This window comes from Nansenia antarctica (assembly GCF_963989245.1).
Source record: "Nansenia antarctica genome assembly, chromosome: 5".
Taxonomy (NCBI): domain Eukaryota; kingdom Metazoa; phylum Chordata; class Actinopteri; order Argentiniformes; family Microstomatidae; genus Nansenia; species Nansenia antarctica.
The window spans coordinates 59,047,806-59,065,464 of record NC_137690.1 but is presented as its reverse complement, the minus strand read 5'-3'; the positions used below and the strand labels follow the sequence as shown (position 1 = coordinate 59,065,464).

At 48.9% G+C, this 17,659-nt stretch overlaps 1 protein-coding gene across 1 annotated transcript in view; it reads left to right on the top strand.

The window, feature by feature from the left end:
• Positions 1–17,659, top strand: part of csmd2 (CUB and Sushi multiple domains 2) — a gene marked incomplete at both ends in the record, with an annotated part of 261,827 nt that overhangs the window by 67,605 nt on the left and 176,563 nt on the right. Inside the window, 2 exons of the mRNA XM_080530688.1 lie at positions 4,868–5,062; positions 12,041–12,248. Of these exons, the coding sequence (XP_080386814.1) occupies positions 4,868–5,062; positions 12,041–12,248 (403 nt within the window). The remainder of the gene's footprint in view (positions 1–4,867; positions 5,063–12,040; positions 12,249–17,659) is intronic.

Sequence of the window (17,659 nt, the reverse complement as noted above, 5' to 3'; positions counted from 1 at the left end):
AGGACAGGACAGGACAGGACAGGACAGGACAGGACACCCACAAAGAGAGAGTCACTCTGTCCAAAGAGTTTCCCTATACCTTCCCAAGTAAGTCTAAATGGATGGCAAATGGAGTGCACTTATATAGCGCCTCATTCCAAAGCGCTTTACAATGGCCTCTCATTCACCCATTCGCACACACATTCACTCATCAGTGGCGGCAAGCTACCCTGCAAGGCGCTGGCCCGCTCATTGGGAGCAATTTGGGGTTCAGTGCCCAAGGACATCCCGACCAGTGTTGGGCACGTTACTTATCCAAAAAGTAACTGAGTTAGTAACTGAATTACTTCATTATAAAAGTAACTAGTTACTAGGGAAAGTAACTATTGCGTTACTTTTTACCACAGTGCAGCGGGCTAAGTTAAGGTCAGTCAGCCAAATGTGACAAGGAAAAGCTTACCCACTGCCATATTAGAAGATAAATGTGATCTTCTTGTGAAGATAGATTTTTTCTTAGCAGGTTTCAGCAGGGAACTTTTCATATTTATTGCACTTCAACAGACCACAACTGGTAGACATATTGTACTTCAAGTATTTTCTTCATTACAAAAGTTAACAGTTAAACAATATGAAGTGCTTTTAAAGTAGTACTGAAATAGTGCCTGTACTTCCACCGTGAAAACGCCACGTTCACCTCAGAACACTCGGGACTCGCCATTGCTGCGTGTATCTCTCTGATAGTTTGAGTGTGTGTGTGATGCTGTGCGCGCATGTGGTTTGTGTGTAGAAACATCCGCACAACACTGAACTATGGTTGGCTTACCATGACATTTTCTCTACCATAGCCAATCATGATCACTTGCGCGGTTGTCTCGCCCCTCCCCTCCCCCCTCACCAACAAACAACCAAAAAACACCTTTGCAGCTGTGACTGAGGTCGGATGACAATGAGAAGCTTCAGCAGTAACTAGTAACGCGCCGCATTGAATTACCGGTAACGGTAACAGTGTTATAACGATGGAAATAGTAATCAATTAGATTACCCGTTACTGAAAAAAATAACGCCGTTAGTAACGCCGTTTATTTTGACGCCGTTATTCACATCACTGATCCCGACACACGGCCAGCCGGGATCGAAGCGCCGAACCGTCGACCTTGTGATCATAAACGCCCGCTCTACCTGCTGACATAATGGTCATAATGGTTACTCACCCAATCTAGTGCTCTCTCAGGTCACCAGGGGTGAGAGGTTGGGATGATTGACGGATGAGGGAAGCGGAGGACATAAACTAGTGTTTGCAGGTCTTTGTTGTAGCCCCTTCAATCACCTCAGCTTGCTTACGTGTGTTTTTTGTCAAGTGTGATGTTGGGGTACCTTGTCTCAGCCACGTGTTCTTAGAATATAACATTTTCAGGATGCCATGTTGCAACTGGCCGGGGACTTCAGCTGAAAATTAGCCGACTAGGCTAACGCTGCCTTTTTTACTGTATTTTATATGGTTCATGTATTTGGATTGTCCTCGATATTATAAACTACAAAAAAAAAAAAAAAAAAAAAAAAAGGGATGTGAGCGTCAGTAGCATCCTTGTCATGTCAGCGTCCATTTCCAGCTCCTAATCAGCAGACGGAAGAGCAGGGAGAGAGGAAAGAGACTAATGTTGAGTGTACTAATGTACAGTGTACAGTGTGTGTGTGTGTGTGTGTGTGTGTGTGTGTGTGCTCGTCACGGATCCGACCATCATCATAAATCATTTCCAATCTGAATTGATTCAGCACAGGACAGGACTACTCCTACAGGGGAGACTTGCCTGCTTGCCCTCCGCTGACCACAGCGTCTCGCTCAGCACTGAAAAATACGGCCCTGCATGAAGACATTCAGAAGTTCACAGTAAAAGCCCGTCTCCAGGTACTGCCCAGCACTAAAACCAACTTGTCCACATGCTACCCACCGAAACACGAACCATACTGTCTGCTGCACAGCAATCGAGAGAGGGAGACATTAGCGCACATTCTGAATGGACGCCCTGCTTACAAGGGACTTTACATCGTGCGCCACGATCGCATTGTAGCACTGACCTTGAAGGAGCTCCGCAACACTACCAACCACACAACATTCCATGCTAACTGGAACTGTTAAAACGGATTGGTTTTCACTTCTGCATGGGAACAGCGCTGACCATACCAGACCATACCAGAAATCACTCCCCCGATTGTGCTGATTGACGAATCTAAGAAAACGGTCATTATCCTGGAAATTGGCTGCTCTTTTGATGCGTATATGGACATTTGTTATGCATCAAAACTGTTGAAATACCAACCGCTGTGTAATGGTTTAAAAAACTGTGGCTACAAATGTAGAGTCGTTACTCTAATCTTTGGTAGCTTTGGACATTCTAAAAAAAAGGCTGAACAACTCACAAAATACTGTTCAGTGTGAGCTATAATTGGTAGTCTCTTCATCTGGAAACCTTTACCCTTGATGTGCATATATGTGTGTGTGTGTGTGTGTGTGTGTGTGTGTGTGTGTGTGTGTGTGTGTCTGTGCGCGTGTGTGCGTGCGCGGAGGGATAGAGTGATGGACGAGGAGCATCCTGTGCCGTTCCACCAGAGGATGTGCTTAAAGTGTCCCATCCCAAGGGACCGTGGTGTCACAGACACACAGGCCAGTGACTTATGGACCTGCTGTGATAAATGTTCCAAGGCCATAGGTGGGATAGGATCTAAGAGAACAGGTCCCACGTGATGATAGAGCCCAACCCTGGGAGGAACACACTAACTCCCAATGATCTACTGCACTGAAATGTTATTTGATGATTTGTAAATGATTATTGTGTGTGTGTGTGTGTGTGTGTGTGTGTGTGTGTGTGTGTGTGTGTATGTGTGTGTGTGTTCACGAGTGTGCGTGAGTGTGCGCATGCATGCATGCGTGTGTGTTTGTTTGTTGTATTTTTAGAGAATGTAGCTAGTGGACATAGAAATAGAAGGAATACATTGTGATGAATAGGTCTGGACATGTTGAGTACACCATGCAGAAAGAGCTTTCCGGAACTGTATATATTCATCCTTGCTATCTTTCCGAAATAGATATATATTATTTTAGAATTGAATTTCATTGTGACAGTTGCAGTTTGTTATCCAACATATCAATAGCTTTTTTCATGAAAATCATTTTCCTGAGAAAATGTTTATGTATAGTTTATGTTGGGGGTGATGTCTATATCAGTTTCACAATTGTGTTTCATAGGGGACGATTGGAATCGTATAACAGTTGTTACAGTTTTTCCTGTGTCCAATCTGTATGCTAGAGTGATAGAGTGTCTGCCACTCTTATGCTCCAACAGCAAACACTAGAACACTTTGTTTTACTCACAGGAGTCAAATGACCCCTCATGGCTGATTAAGTGTTAATAGCACTATTACACCTAATTGATTGCTAAAACTAATAATCAGAAAAGGAAAGTGTGATGAGTGTCACGCCTTGGACACACACATCAACTGCCCACCTTTCTCTCTCTCTCTCTCTCTCTCTCTCTCTCTCTCTCTCTCTCTCCCTCTCTCTCTCTCTCTCTCTCTCTCTCTCTATCTCTCTCTTTCTCTCACCCTCTGTCTCTCACTCCAACCCACACATCCTTATCCCTCCCTTTCTCTCCCTCCCTCTCTCCCCCTCTCCCTCTTATCATCATATCTCTTCCCAGAGTTCATATCGCATCACAGGGAGGTGTTAAATGTACATCCTAGCCTTACATTGTCAGGGATCCACAGGGGATGCAATGACACTCGGCCACCACCCGGGCTGCCCGTGGCTATGCGACTGTACTACAACCGCAGTCCCTGTGGCTATGCTAATGACCAGGGTCCTTGTGGCTATGCTAATATGTTAGCGCTCAGTCTAGAATGCATTAATACTGTATGGCCTTCGGTGGCCAACACAAAGGCTACACAACAGTGCACGGCGAGGAGACAACTCAATCTGACAGGCTGGTTGTCGAGCAGAGGCACAAGGGCAGGTGGCTCAGGGCGGTAGAGAGGGGCTTTCCTGGGGAGTAGTTCCATGTATACTAGAGGGGGTACAAAACCCGAACATGCATGTTTTAGGGCGTTTCAAAGCATTTTTCAATGGATATAATGTGTGCTGTACTGTAAATATGCCTTTTGTATTCTTATGCCTTATGCCTTTTGTATCCTAATTGTATTTGATTTGATTGTAGTTCAACAATGGGATAAATAGGAAGTAATCGAATTGAATTGTATATAAACAATTTGGTTCATAGGCTAATGCCATGTACTGTAAACGGCTTGCCATTTGTGCCCTCAAGCGGAAGAGTAGATATGGTCCTGACTGGATCAATGCTGTGACGTGGTGAGTTGCCAGCCAGGCAAGATGTTGTGTGACAGTCGTTATCTTGCTCCGAAGCTCCTCCCGCCAGATCCTGTGGTGCACTAGAGATTCATCCAAAGTCCAACACATGCTCTGATGATCCACAAGGTTGAATGTGTGTGTGTGTGTGTGTGTGTGTGTGTGTGTGTGTGTGCGCGTGTGCATGTGTGCATGTGTGCATGCGTGCGTGTGTGTGTGCTTATGAGTGTGCACGCTTATCTGCCTGGCTCAGGTGAATCTACTAAAGAATCACTGCGTGACATTCAGGTTTAATGATGTGGCTTTCATACTACACAACCCCGAAAATCAATCGGGTTGAGAAAACTGCAAATCCTAGGGATTTCAGAAAGCTAGCGTGCTTGTGTACCGAATATGGCTTGGCTGTGGAGGTGAGGTGTCACCCCTCTCCTGGTGACATTCATTCAGCTGGGCTCAGCTCTTACACAGTTCTCTCTCCTCTCTCTCTCTCTCTCTCTCTCTCTCCTCTCTCCCTCCCTCTCTCCTTCACAGCCCTGCCCAGCTACACATGTGGTAACCCCGGCCAGCTGCTGAACGGTCTCCAGCAGGGCTCCACCTTCAACATAGGGGACAAGATCCGCTACAGCTGCAGCCAGGGCTACGTGTTAGAGGGTCACACCACCCTCTCCTGCCTGGCTACCTCAGCTGGTACCGCCGCGTGGGACTTCCCACTGCCCTACTGCAGAGGTAGGATACACGTGGATTTCACACGCACACAGACACACACGCGCACACATACACACACACACACACACACACACACATGCACACACACACACACACACACACACACACACATATACAGACATAAACGCACACACACACACATGCACACACGTGCACACACACACACACACACACACAAACAGCACAAAGCGCGCACACACATTGCCTCCTGACGCCAAGGTTGGATGTAAATCATGGGTCTCCACAGGAAAAGACATGTAAAATCAATATACTTATTTACAATGTCAGGACCCCCTTAGTTAGCTACCCAGTCAGGTGCCTGCTCCATTTGTCCTTCAGTCAGATCTAGCAAGGACCCCCACAGTGGTGGCACCTGGCAAAGTGTGTGTATGTGTGTGTAATCAGGATAATCATGGCCTCACAGGCTATTCACTACAGAGGAGGGCCAACCTACTGATTGTGTGTTATTATAGGTTTCATAATGTTATTGTCCGTTGTGCATCATTCTGTGTGTGTGTGTGTGTGTGTGTGTGTGTGTGTGTGTGTGTGTGTGTGTGTGTGTGTGAGTGTCTGTGATTGTGTGAGTGTGAGTGTGTGAATGTGTGGCCCTTGATTGGAGTCAGTGTGCATGCTGAGCAGAGTGGTGTGACACAGAGCCATCTGTGCCCAGGCCGGGAGTCAGGAAGCCCACGTAAGAGCACACATGGCTGGGCATCGAGAGCCAGAACAGGACCCCCCCCACCCACCACCACCACCACCACCACCACCACCACCACCACCACCACCACCACCACCACCTCCATTCATCTATCCATCCATCCATCCATCCATGTGTGTCTCCCTGCCCCTACCTTCTTGAGCCTACCTCTCTGCCTCTGTTTTTCCTTGGTATCTATCTCCCCCATCTTTTTTATTTTTTCTCCTCTCTACCTTCCCTACCCTCTGCCCACTTCCCACCACTCTCTCTCTCTCTCTCTCTCTCTCTCTCTCTCTCACTCTCTCTCTCTCTCTCTCTCTCTCTCTCTCTCTCTCTCTCTCTCTCCCCCTCCCCCCCCTCTCCCCCCCTCTCCCTCTACCCTGGCCTCCTCATTGGAATCAAAGAGCCCAGGCACCCAGTATGTCATAAAAATGCCACTTCCCTCTTGAGAAATTACACGGCAACACGTTTTTTTCGAAACCGGCAATTTCTACAGCAATTAATTGAGGTCTCACAGCACCACATAAAAGCCGGTGTACACGGCTGAGCGCCTTTTCATAATGCATAAGCGTATTGTTAATGTCACTCCAATTACCCACCCTGCCCATACGTTTGACTGGAGACGCCGACTCCGAAAGGGGCGTGTCGCTCGGCACATTCTCTCCTCCTCTGGACTAGGGGGGTGTCTAATATGCAGTAACACTGTGGGATTAAAGCGTCGTGAAATACCCCACCTCGACTGCCAAGTCATCCCCCCATACTTTACCCCTTGGAAGTCATGTTCACCTCGAGTTCACCTCCTTCCTGGTTCGAAGCCTCAACGTCTTTCACTCCTGTCAACCTGTTCCTCTTACAGTACTACTACTGTCCTCCCCTTTCTCCCAACCTTTCCTCATTCTCCTCTTTCTCCCCTCCCTCTCTTTCCCTTTGCAGTAGTTTGGCCTTGTACTCACTGTCTTCCCTCCTTTCTTCTCTTTTACCCCTGTCTTCTACTTCCATTCCACCTGCTAGGTGAGAAGGAGTGTACTCCACATTCCGTAGCTGTACATGTGACTGCAGCTGATGGGAATGGAGGCACATCTCTCTGGATGTACAGTGTGTGTGTGTGTGTGTGTGTGTGTGTGTGTGTGTGTGTGTGTGGGTGTGTGTGTCTGTTACACCCACAGACAAAGAGGAGTGATATTATACTCAACTTCACTGATTGGACTCTTGGCGAATCGAAGGCCATCTTTTTCTCTCGTTAAGAGAGTGTGTGTGTGTGTGTGTGTATGTGTGCAAGCGTGTGTATGTGCAAGCATGTGTGTGTGTGTGTGTGTGCGCTATCTGTGCTGCCTCACAGTGTGGTTGCCATGGCAGTCAGTGAAGACGAAGAAGCTCCATCTACTATATGGGGGAGCATGAAATCCATGCCGACAGCCTAGAAATCCACTGCTCAACTGGGTGAGAGGAATGTCCTATGTGGTCCTTGACAAAGCCATAAAATTAGCCTCATCTTGGAGCGATCTGCTCCATGCCAGCTTATCCCTAAACAGAAACAATCTAAGAGTGCAGGGAAGAAATGAAGAAAAACAGAAGGAGGGAGGCAGGGTGGGTTTTTGACAGGTGAGACTTTCCTCAAGTGTGAAGAAAACTGCTAGTCTGGAATGTCAATCGCTCTTCTTGTCCTCGAAGATATCCCCTCTCCTCTTTCCCTCTCTCTCTCTCTCTCTCTCTCTCTCTCTCTCTCTCTCTCTCTCTCTCTCTCTCCCTCCCCTCAACCATCACCTGACAACCATTGGACAACCAACCGACTCCCCTCCCCCTCTCCCCCTTTAACTCACTACCAAACCAAAGCATTCAAACACTCACTTTGTAGAGTGTGTCATGTGTTGTATGTGGTATTTGCCTAGCAACAACCCTTTGATTGTCTACAAAATTAAGCATCATGGTTTATGCATGTTCGGTCACCTTTGTCACTCTAGAATGTTGACAGTTTGGGTAACTTTATTCCCCGTCGGCACTAAATGAGTTAACGGTCACTCCCCTACTCTCCCCTACTCTCTCTTCTCTCACCCCTTCTCTTGTGGTCGACCAGAGAACCGTGGGGCCCTGGGGTTTTCCTGTGGATCGAACGGGCTCGGGTCAATACAAAAATAGTAGTTAGATGAGATCGGGTCAGACAGGTTCAGGTCAAATGGGCTTATGTCAGCTATGTTATGGATCAGTATTAGTGTTCCCCCACTTTATAGGCTTGGCTTATACATTCCTATACATTCCTATACATTCCTATACATTCCTTGGCCTGTACATTCTATTAAAATGATGCGAGATTCTGTTTTTATTCTGCTGGTTAGCGCTACTGACAGTTAATCCCATTTTTGGGGTTCGGGTCTTTGTTTCATCTGTATGGTATCAGGTAGAGTAGCAGGCTTGGGCCGTGTCTATGAAACTGCGAGGCCTCAATTAACTGCGGTGGAAATATTTGTTCCATAAATAGCTGACCCGCACCTCACAATCCCCTATGGTAAAACCATTCTTCCTCCCCCCTCCTCCCCCTCTTCTCCCTGCTCTCCCCTTCTGCATCCTCACATGTCACCTGTCATCTCCCGTCATCCCTCTCTCCTCGCGCTCTGACTGAGATTTCCTTTCTTCAGGTTTCACACCTCACAGGTTTCCTCTCTTCCATGCTCTCCCTCTCATCCCCGCAGGGGTGGTTGCCGTGGTGACAATTAGGATGGATGATTGACAGGGCATGTGCCTCTGGGCCCATCTGCCTCCCTCAGAACACTTCACTCCACTAGCCATACCACTAGCTTTAATGTGCAGATACACACACGCACAGACACACACACGCGCGCACACACACACACACACACACACACGCACACGCGCACACGCACACACGCTCACACAATCAGTCACACCTGTTACCCATCCAACGAACAGCTGATACCAATCTCCAGGTTATATTATGCTCAAATAACACAATGACATTGTACCTACACACTACACGTCCTACCAATAAAAAGTCCCTCCATCCCGGCTTATCTGCCACCTGGGCATCATCTGCCATTGGTCCGTGACCAGATGTGAGCCCAAACCAGTTAAGTCAAATGCATGCCAAAAGAACAGGATACGCACACAATTGTATTAGCATATATCTGATGAAGTGGAACATAACAGGTGGAATGATATAACACTGCTCACCTTTCTATGTTTCAACAAAGTTCCATTGGGCTGACTGATTCAAAAACGCACCACACGATATTCACTTCAAACGTACTATCCCATACAGTTAGCTATGTTGGACGCAGCCCACTTGACCCAACCAGATGGGCTGAATCATCTCTATTCATCTCTGTGTATTCCCCGGTACTAGTAGTATTATCCCCCAACCACCCACTACTGTACCCTGCCTTTCACTGGATGAGAGGCTCAATACTCCCCATTAAAAAGGTACGGTGCTTTCCTAACAACAAGCCGTGGATAAATGGGAACATCAAGAACCTTCTGAAAAGGAAGAGGAGGCTGTTTAAGGCAGGGGACACTGAGGGAGCCAGGGCCACTCAGAAGGAGGTGAAGAAGGAGCTGAGAGCAGCCAAAGAGGAATACAGGAGGAAATTGGAGGGCGGGCTAGAGGCCCACAGCTCCAAGGAGGTGTGGAAGGGCTTCAAGAAGATCACGGGCCACAAGCAGCCACATCCTGTGGTGGAGGGGACCCGAGAGCAGGCAGATGACCTGAACTGCTTCTTTAACAGGTTTGACCAACCATCCCCCTGCCACCCCCCACAGCCCCCGACCCTGTCACAGCCCCCGACCCTGTCACAGCCCCCGACCCAGCCCCCGACCCTGTCACAGCCCCCGACCCAGCCCCCGACCCTGTCACAGCCCCCGACCCAGCCCCCGACCCTGTCACAGCCCCCGACCCAGCCCCCGACCCTGTCACAGCCCCCGACCCAGCCCCCGACCCAGCCCCCGACCCAGCCCCCGACCCAGCCCCCGACCCAGCCCCCGACCCTGTCACAGCCCCCGACCCAGCCCCCGACCCAGCCCCCGACCCTGTCACCCCCCCCATCCCCCTGTCACCCCCCACAGCCCCCGACCCTCTCCTCCCCTCTCCAATGTACCGCACCCCTGGCAACAGTAGCCCCCACTCCCCCTGACACCCCAGCAGCACCCCAGCAGCAACTGCCTCCCCTTACCAACACCAGGAGCCAGGGAGCATGCTTCACACCTGGAGACACAGGTACTCACAGCTTTATAACATCTGAGCAGGTGAGAAGGCAGCTTTCCAGGGTGAATGTGAACAAGTCCAGAGGTCCAGACAACATCAACCCCAGGGTTCTGAAGGTGTGTGCTGGAGAGCTGGCGGACACATTCCAACATCTCTTCAGTCTATCTCTAAGACTGAGGAGGGTGCCACAGCTCTGGAAGACCTCTTGCATCGTCCCAGTGCCAAAGAAGGGACGGCCCAGCACCCCAAACGACTACAGACCTGTCGCCCTGACACCACAGGTCATGAAGATCCTGGAGAGGCTAGTGCTGCAACACCTTAAGCCCCAGGTGAAGGACTTCCTGGACCCCCGGCAGTTTGCATACCAGGAGAGCATGGGGGTGGAGGACGCCATCATTTACATGCTGCACAGGGCCTACACACACCTGGAGAGGCCACAGAGCATGGTGAGGACCATGTTCTTCGACTTCTCCAGTGCATTTAACACTATCAAGCCATCACTGCTGGCTGACAAACTAGCAGTGATGTGTGTGGAGGACTCCCTGACGGCTTGGATCCACAACTACCTCACAGACAGGCGTCAGTATGTGAGACTGCAGGGCTGTCAGTCTGAGGTGGTGGTGTGCAACACCGGTGCCCCCCAGGGAACTGTTCTGTCACCCTTTCTCTTCACCCTCTATACCTCCGACTTCCAGTTTAGCTCCGACCAGTGCCACCTGCAGAAGTTTTCGGATGACTCCTCTATCGTCGGTTACATCACAGACGACAGGGATGAGGAGTACAGGGCCCTGGTGGAGAGCTTCGTGCAGTGGTGCGACACCAACTACCTTTTGCTTAACACCAGCAAAACAAAGGAGTTGGTGGTGGATTTTAGGAGGAAGAGAAGGACCCCAGCCCCCATCACCATCAAGGGGGTGGAAGTCGAGAGGGTGGACTCCTACAGGTACCTGGGAGTACAAATTAATAACAAACTGGACTGGACTGACAACACCGAGGCTCTTCTCAGGAAAGGGCAGAGCAGACTGTTTTTCCTGAGAAGGCTGAGGTCTTTCGGTGTCTGCAACAAGCTGCTGCAAATGTTTTACCAGTCGGTGGTTGCCAGCGTTCTGTTCTTCGCCGTGGCCTGCTGGGGTGGAAACATCTGTGCCAGGGATGCTGCGAAGCTAAACAAACTGGTGAAGAAGGCCAGCTCTGTGGTGGGGACCGGGCTGGACAGCCTAGAGGTGGTGGCAGAACAGAGGATGGGGAAAAAACTGGCGGCCATGCTGGCCAATCCCTCCCACCCGATGTACTGCGAGCTGGCAGGGATGAGGAGCAAGTTCAGCCACAGATTTGTTCTCCCCCGTCAAAGTACAAAAAGATTTGGACAGTCCTTTATTCCAGCTGCACTCCGACTCTACAACCAGGCCCTGCAGGGTGGGGGAGACCTGGAGATGGAACTTTTGGAACTTTTTACTTATTGAGCCTGCACTGTTTTATGTTTTTTATTGAATGTTTTTCTGTTTTCTGTACTGAATGTTTTCTGCCCTAACTGAGCTGTTTGACAACAAAATTTCCCCATTGGGGACAATAAAGGTTTTCAATCAATCAATCAATACTGCTGCATCGAGAGGGTAGAGTAGGGTGTCTGTCTGTCTCTCTGTCTCTCTGTCTGCCTGTCTGCCTGTCTGCCTGGCTGTCAGTGTGTCTGTCTGTCTGTCTTTCTGCATGTGTGTCTATATATTTAACATTATTTACATTCTTTATTTATTTATTTAAATTAGTTTTACATGTTTTGACATTTAGCAGATGCTTTTATCCGACGCGACTTACAAGTGTGTCTGTCTGTCTGTCTGTCTTTGTGTCTGTCTGTCTGTCTGTCTGTCTTTGTGTCTGTCTGTCTGATGTCTGTCTGTCTGTCTGTAAGCTAGTCAGACTGTCTGTCTGTCTGTCTGACTGTCTGTCTGTTTGTCTGTCTGTCAGCTAGTCAGACTGTCTGTTTGTCTGTCTGTCTGTCTCTCAGCTAGTCAGACTGTCTGTCTGTCTGTCTGTCTGTACCACCCTAACATCTCTTCTCTTCCCCCCCCAGCGGACGATGGTTGCGGGGGCACGTTGCGGGGCCAGAGTGGCATGATCACCAGCCCTAACTACCCCGGGGAGTACAGCAACAACGCCGACTGCACCTGGACCGTGCTGGCCGAGCCGGGGGACACCATCGCCCTGGTCTTCTCGGACTTCCAGCTGGAGGACGACTACGACCTGTTGGAGGTCAGCGGCACCGAGGGCTCGTCTCAATGGTGAGTACCCAGCCCAGGGACACTCTGTCTGGGGGAAAGGATGGAAGCTATCTGGGGACGGGGGTGATGGAGAATAGGTTGTTTCAGTGGTGAGTCACCAACCGAGGAGGTTTCTGTCTGGGAAGGAAATTGGGAGAGGAGGTCCTTGTGGTGGTTAGTGTTGGCTGGTTGGGCTATTGGAAGTCAGCAACACTGTACACATAGGGAGAACCCTGCCAAAACAGACTATGACTGGAGATAAGACTGGCCTTGGAGTCCATCAGAGTACTGGTTGATGAACTGAAGGTGGGTGTTCCACAGGCTACTTTGGTAGAGTGACTTTCCACTGCCGCTGCTCTTGTCAAACCATCATCATTCATTTGGTTAATGAATGAAGACAATTGCTAATACATGAGCACACACACACACACACACACACACACACACACACACACACACACAGTGATTACATACTAGATTTTCCTGGAGTCAGTCTCTCACCATCTGTGTAGACTCCTCCTACTACTCTTCAGCTCTTCTCTCTGACAGCTCTCTCAGCTCAGGAAGTAATTAGTGGGTTTGATTAACTCGATATGTCGATTATCACATATAATCGCACTCCCTACACCCACCCACACACACACACACACACGCACACACACACACACACACGCACTCACGCACACATGCACACACGCACACGCACACACGCACTCACGCACCTACGCACACACACACACACACACACACACACACACTCACACGCACACACGCACACACGCACACACGCACTCACGCACCTACGCACACACACACACACACACACACACACACACACACACACACACACACACACACTCACCCACACTCACACACTGCTATTATTGAATCAGGCATGCTGAGTTTAGTTAAGGGTGAGTTTGGAGCTTACAGGATGAGAGAAAAGACAGAGGTGTTTGAAGTGACAGCCACAGGCAGGTGGCAGGTGGAGACGGGGTGCAGGCAGCAGAGGTTTATCCTTTAAGAGACAGACACTGCCAGCTGAAATGCCAATGAAGTTCCAAGGAGAGAGAGGGAGAGATCGGGAAGAAAAGCGAGAGGAGATTGAGTCAGATGGTCAAATCCCTCCGGAAACATCTCTGTCTGTCACTGTCTGTTTCAGTCATCCGATGGGTGGGAAAACAAAAACAGTCTCTGAATGAACTTGACACTTCATGAGAAGTCGTGAATCTGAAATCTGAGCCAAACCTCAAAGCGTTTTGTGCTCTCCATCTCCCCATCTCTGGGTCCCACTTGCCAAACTCCCCATACTGAACACTCGGCTGCATACTTGTTTTCTTCCTAAGATGCCATCAAGCCCTTCGATCCTGAGTTTTGATTGGCTCTCTGGCAGCAGCCTATAGCAAGCAGGCTCAGAAAACATGACCAGGACATCTCCCTGGCAATTGTTGCCGGGGGCAACCCGAGGTGTTGCACCTGTGGTAGCTGCCCGGTTTTAGGAGAGAGGGAAGAGTGAGGGAAGAGTGAGGGAAGAGTGAGGGAAGAGTGAGGGAAGAGTGAGGGAAGAGTGCTGCTCACTGGCACCCAATGTGGCAAGAGTCAGAGTTGATGGGGCACATTGCAGAGGACAGGCAGCACGGGGGACAGGGCTATGGGATAGGTCTCTACCATTGTTCTATTGTCTTGGCCAGACTGTAGCAAATGTTGCTTCTTACGCTACCAGGCAGCTGACGTGTCCAAAAGCTGTGTCCCCAAAAAAATAATAAAAAGGGAACAATCGATGCAGGGGCAATTTTGCATGGACATGAGTATACAGTATTTTCGAGGCTATTGTGATAAATCATATTATCATGTCACATCATGGGCAGTTATCTTGTCACATGAGTCTGTAAAAGGGAATTGTGTCACAAATCCTGTGAACTGTGTCTTTTATATGTCACAAATGCAAAACTGTGCCAGTATAATATCATTTGTCACAGAGGAGACTAAGTTGAGGCTATACCCTAGTAGCCAGTGATCTGATCCGGCCTGTAAAGGGCACACTGCTGTTCTCTGTCGACTAGTTAGTGAGACTGTCAGGTGAAGGGTGTAAGGATGGCTCTACAAAGGGCAAAGGAAGAGCATTAGGGAGGAATCGATCTTCTCTCTCTCTCTCTCTCTCTCTCTCTCTCTCTTTCTCTCCTCCCTCTCTCTCTCCCTCTCTCTTTCTCTTTCTCTCTTTCGCTCCCCCCTCTCTCTCTCTTTCCCTCGCTCTCTCTCGCTCTCTCTCTCTCTCTTTCTCTCTGTTTAAAATACATATATTGTTCATGAAAGTGGTCAGACCAGCCATGGGCCCTTTGTCTTTGAAAGCTACATCAAGGACACACGAGACAGACAGCCATAATTAGACCTTATAACACAGACACTCCAAGGTTGTTCTCTGTCACCAAGACCAGGGTACAGACGTATTAAGGCGCGAAGCAAGGAAAGCACTGACCTATGGCCGGAGGGAGGCACTGTGCCACCAAGCGATGGAGGGAGGGATTGAAGAAGGGAGGTAGGGGAGGTGGAGGAGGGATGGAGAGAGGTGGAGGCCTCCTAGCTAGCTGGAGACCAATTAGGGAGGGTAGTGATGTGAATGGCCATACCGCATGCAACCCCCCTGGCCCCAACCCCCCCTTCACACCTCATCACCTCTCTGGGCTAGCGAACATAGCTAAGAGCCAGGACTCACTGGGGCGCCTCTCCTCTCTCTCCTGCCCCTCACACAGACAGGGTGGTGGGTTAGAGGGAGGGTCAATGGGGGTCTTATGACTCATGCTACTGTACACTTCCCTTCATGCATCATTAATCTGTGAATATTCATATCTTATGATATTACACTGACCGGGATAGTCAGTAGCAGGGAGACAGTATCGGGATAGTTGGGCAATGGCTGCAATCTGATGACTGAAGCATGGTGGTTGCGGTGATGGAGAGGAAAGGGGAGGGCATGCAGGATGAAGGGAAGGAAGAGGGAAAGAGAATCAATCTGGGAGACCTTCAGTTCAACTCATGGTAGATATAGGGGGGTGAGGTTGAGCGATGTCTTAGATAGATCCACAGACACTGCAGTTTTCCACCTCAAACCAAATCCTCAACTCTGCAAGGCCAGCATCTTTGTATAGGTAAATAAGAGATGGACAGCTAACCTTGTTTTGTCCTGTGTGCAGAAGTCATGCCTTTTGCACTCGAACGATATGGTGATCTGGTAATCGATGCGTCCAGGGAACGCCAGCCCAGTCCAGCTAGGTGCTCTGTCAAGAACAGATGGCATGTGTTTGACACTGTGTGTGTCTCTACAGGATGTTGTGTACGTTAGAGCGATCGACAAGTCTAAGAAGACAGAGTAGACCTTATCCAATCAGAAGTGTTACTGATGTCTCTCTCTGACCAAGGACCTTGGAGGTTCTGCTGGCATCAGCGTTGATTGGTATTTGAGATGGACAGGTGGGAAGCTCCAAGATTGGGGCTGGGGTGTCACAGGTCTTCTAGATCAATCTTGAGACTCTGAGGAAAATGCAGGGCAGGTTTATTTGCCCTTTGTTATCTATCCATCCATCCATATGTGTGTGTGTGTGTATGTACGTATGTGTGTGTATGTGTGTGTGTCTGTGTGTATGTGTGTGTGAGAGAGAGAGAGAGAGAGAGAGAGAGAGAGAGAGAGAGAGAGTGTGTGTGTGTGTGTGTCTGTGTGTGTCTGTGTGTGTGTCTGTGTGTTCAAGGGAAAGAGAGACAGAGAATGTGATCTTTTTGACTTGCTCTCTGTTTTTCCTAAGCGACCATGTTTGGCGGATGAGAGATGTGTTAACATTCTGAGCGGGCCGCCAACAGAAAGTTGAGGTAGTGCGTGTGTGTGTGTGTCTCTCTGTGTGTGTGTGTGTGTGTGTGTGTGTGTGTGTGTGTGTGTGTGTGTGTCTGTGTGGATTGAACATGGCAGAGGGATCAGGAGGTAAACACTTGTAGAGAATCCTGTTTTCTCTCCGCATTACTCTGGCAGTTACTGTTCTACTTACCCAGGGGAATGCATTATTCAACTATTACGGTGTTTGCATCTACATCGATTTTCTCCCCCATCACCATCCACTCTCAGTCAATGTAAATAACGCCCGGCGCTCGCCAATTCACTGGCTGCTTTATTTTTTCTTTTTCTTTTGGAACTCACAGCAATTTGACTTTTAACACCAGCGGTTTTGAAAACGGCCATGATCCATTTCAGAGCTCTAGAATCCCTCTTGACTGATGAAAACAGTTCCAAGTGTCCCCATACACCTTTGAATTGGAGAACGTTTACTGTTTTTTTCCCTCCTTTGATGCTCTGTGTTTTGGCAGAGTACTTGTTTTGGCCGAGTACTTCTTTTGATGATACACACGCCCTCGCACACACACACACACACACACCTCTGAATTACAACGTTACACCAAAAACACTAGAGCAACTCAATGCCTAACCGAAAAAGTTATCTTAATAGTGTTTTATATTTGATGTACTCTGTTAACTTCCCTAAGCTCCCTTGTCACTGTGAGTATTGTGTTGCACCATCTATTGCAGACAAAGCAAATCACCCTGGGTAATCCGTCTTATTTCCTCATGTTCTCAGATCTAAGAGACCATAAAGCGTGGATCCCCCCTAGGCCTCCTCTAGCCTCCCTTTTAACCACCCCACCCCCCCAGGGTTAAAGCATTGACGTCTGTTTGTTTTTGTTGATGCTCCCTGCAGTGCTGATAGGCCTTCATGCACTCCTCTCTAGAGACACAGAGCTGGAAGTTGAGTACAGTACAATACAGAACAGAACAGTGCAGGTATTGATCGGCTCACCTGTAAGTCAGAGATGAGTCTGGAGGAGAAACTCATGGCCGGGGACGGGGGACGGGCGACAGGGGGGACTGAGCTTTGTTTTCTGTCTAGACAGAAGATAAGTATGGTAAGCTTTTTAGAGTTCTAACAATGGCAATGGTGTCATATTGAATTCCATTTGGAACGGTGGCATCTGTTATGCAAGTGCATACACATGCTTTACTCTAGCACAACTAGAAAAACAAAGAAAACTAAACATTCAAGATTCAAGTGATCTGTTAGCCCCCTAAATGTTATGACTGGGCCCTATGTATTAGGATAGGGCCCAAACTGATAGTATAGGTTATACTATGTTACCTATGTTATAGGTTAGGGCCCTAATTGTTAGGATAGAGTCCTAGCTGTTAGGATAGTGCCCTAAGTTTTAGGAATGGACCCTAACGGTTATGATTGGTCCTCCATTTAAGGTTAGCACCAGATGGAGGTAGTCCCAGACTTGTGACTGTGTGCTGTGTGCTGTGTGCTGTGTGCTGTGTGCTGTGTGCTGTGCGCTGTGTGCTGTGGGGGGAACACAGTGTACTTGTCCTGTACTCTACCCAAGGGCTCGACAGACAC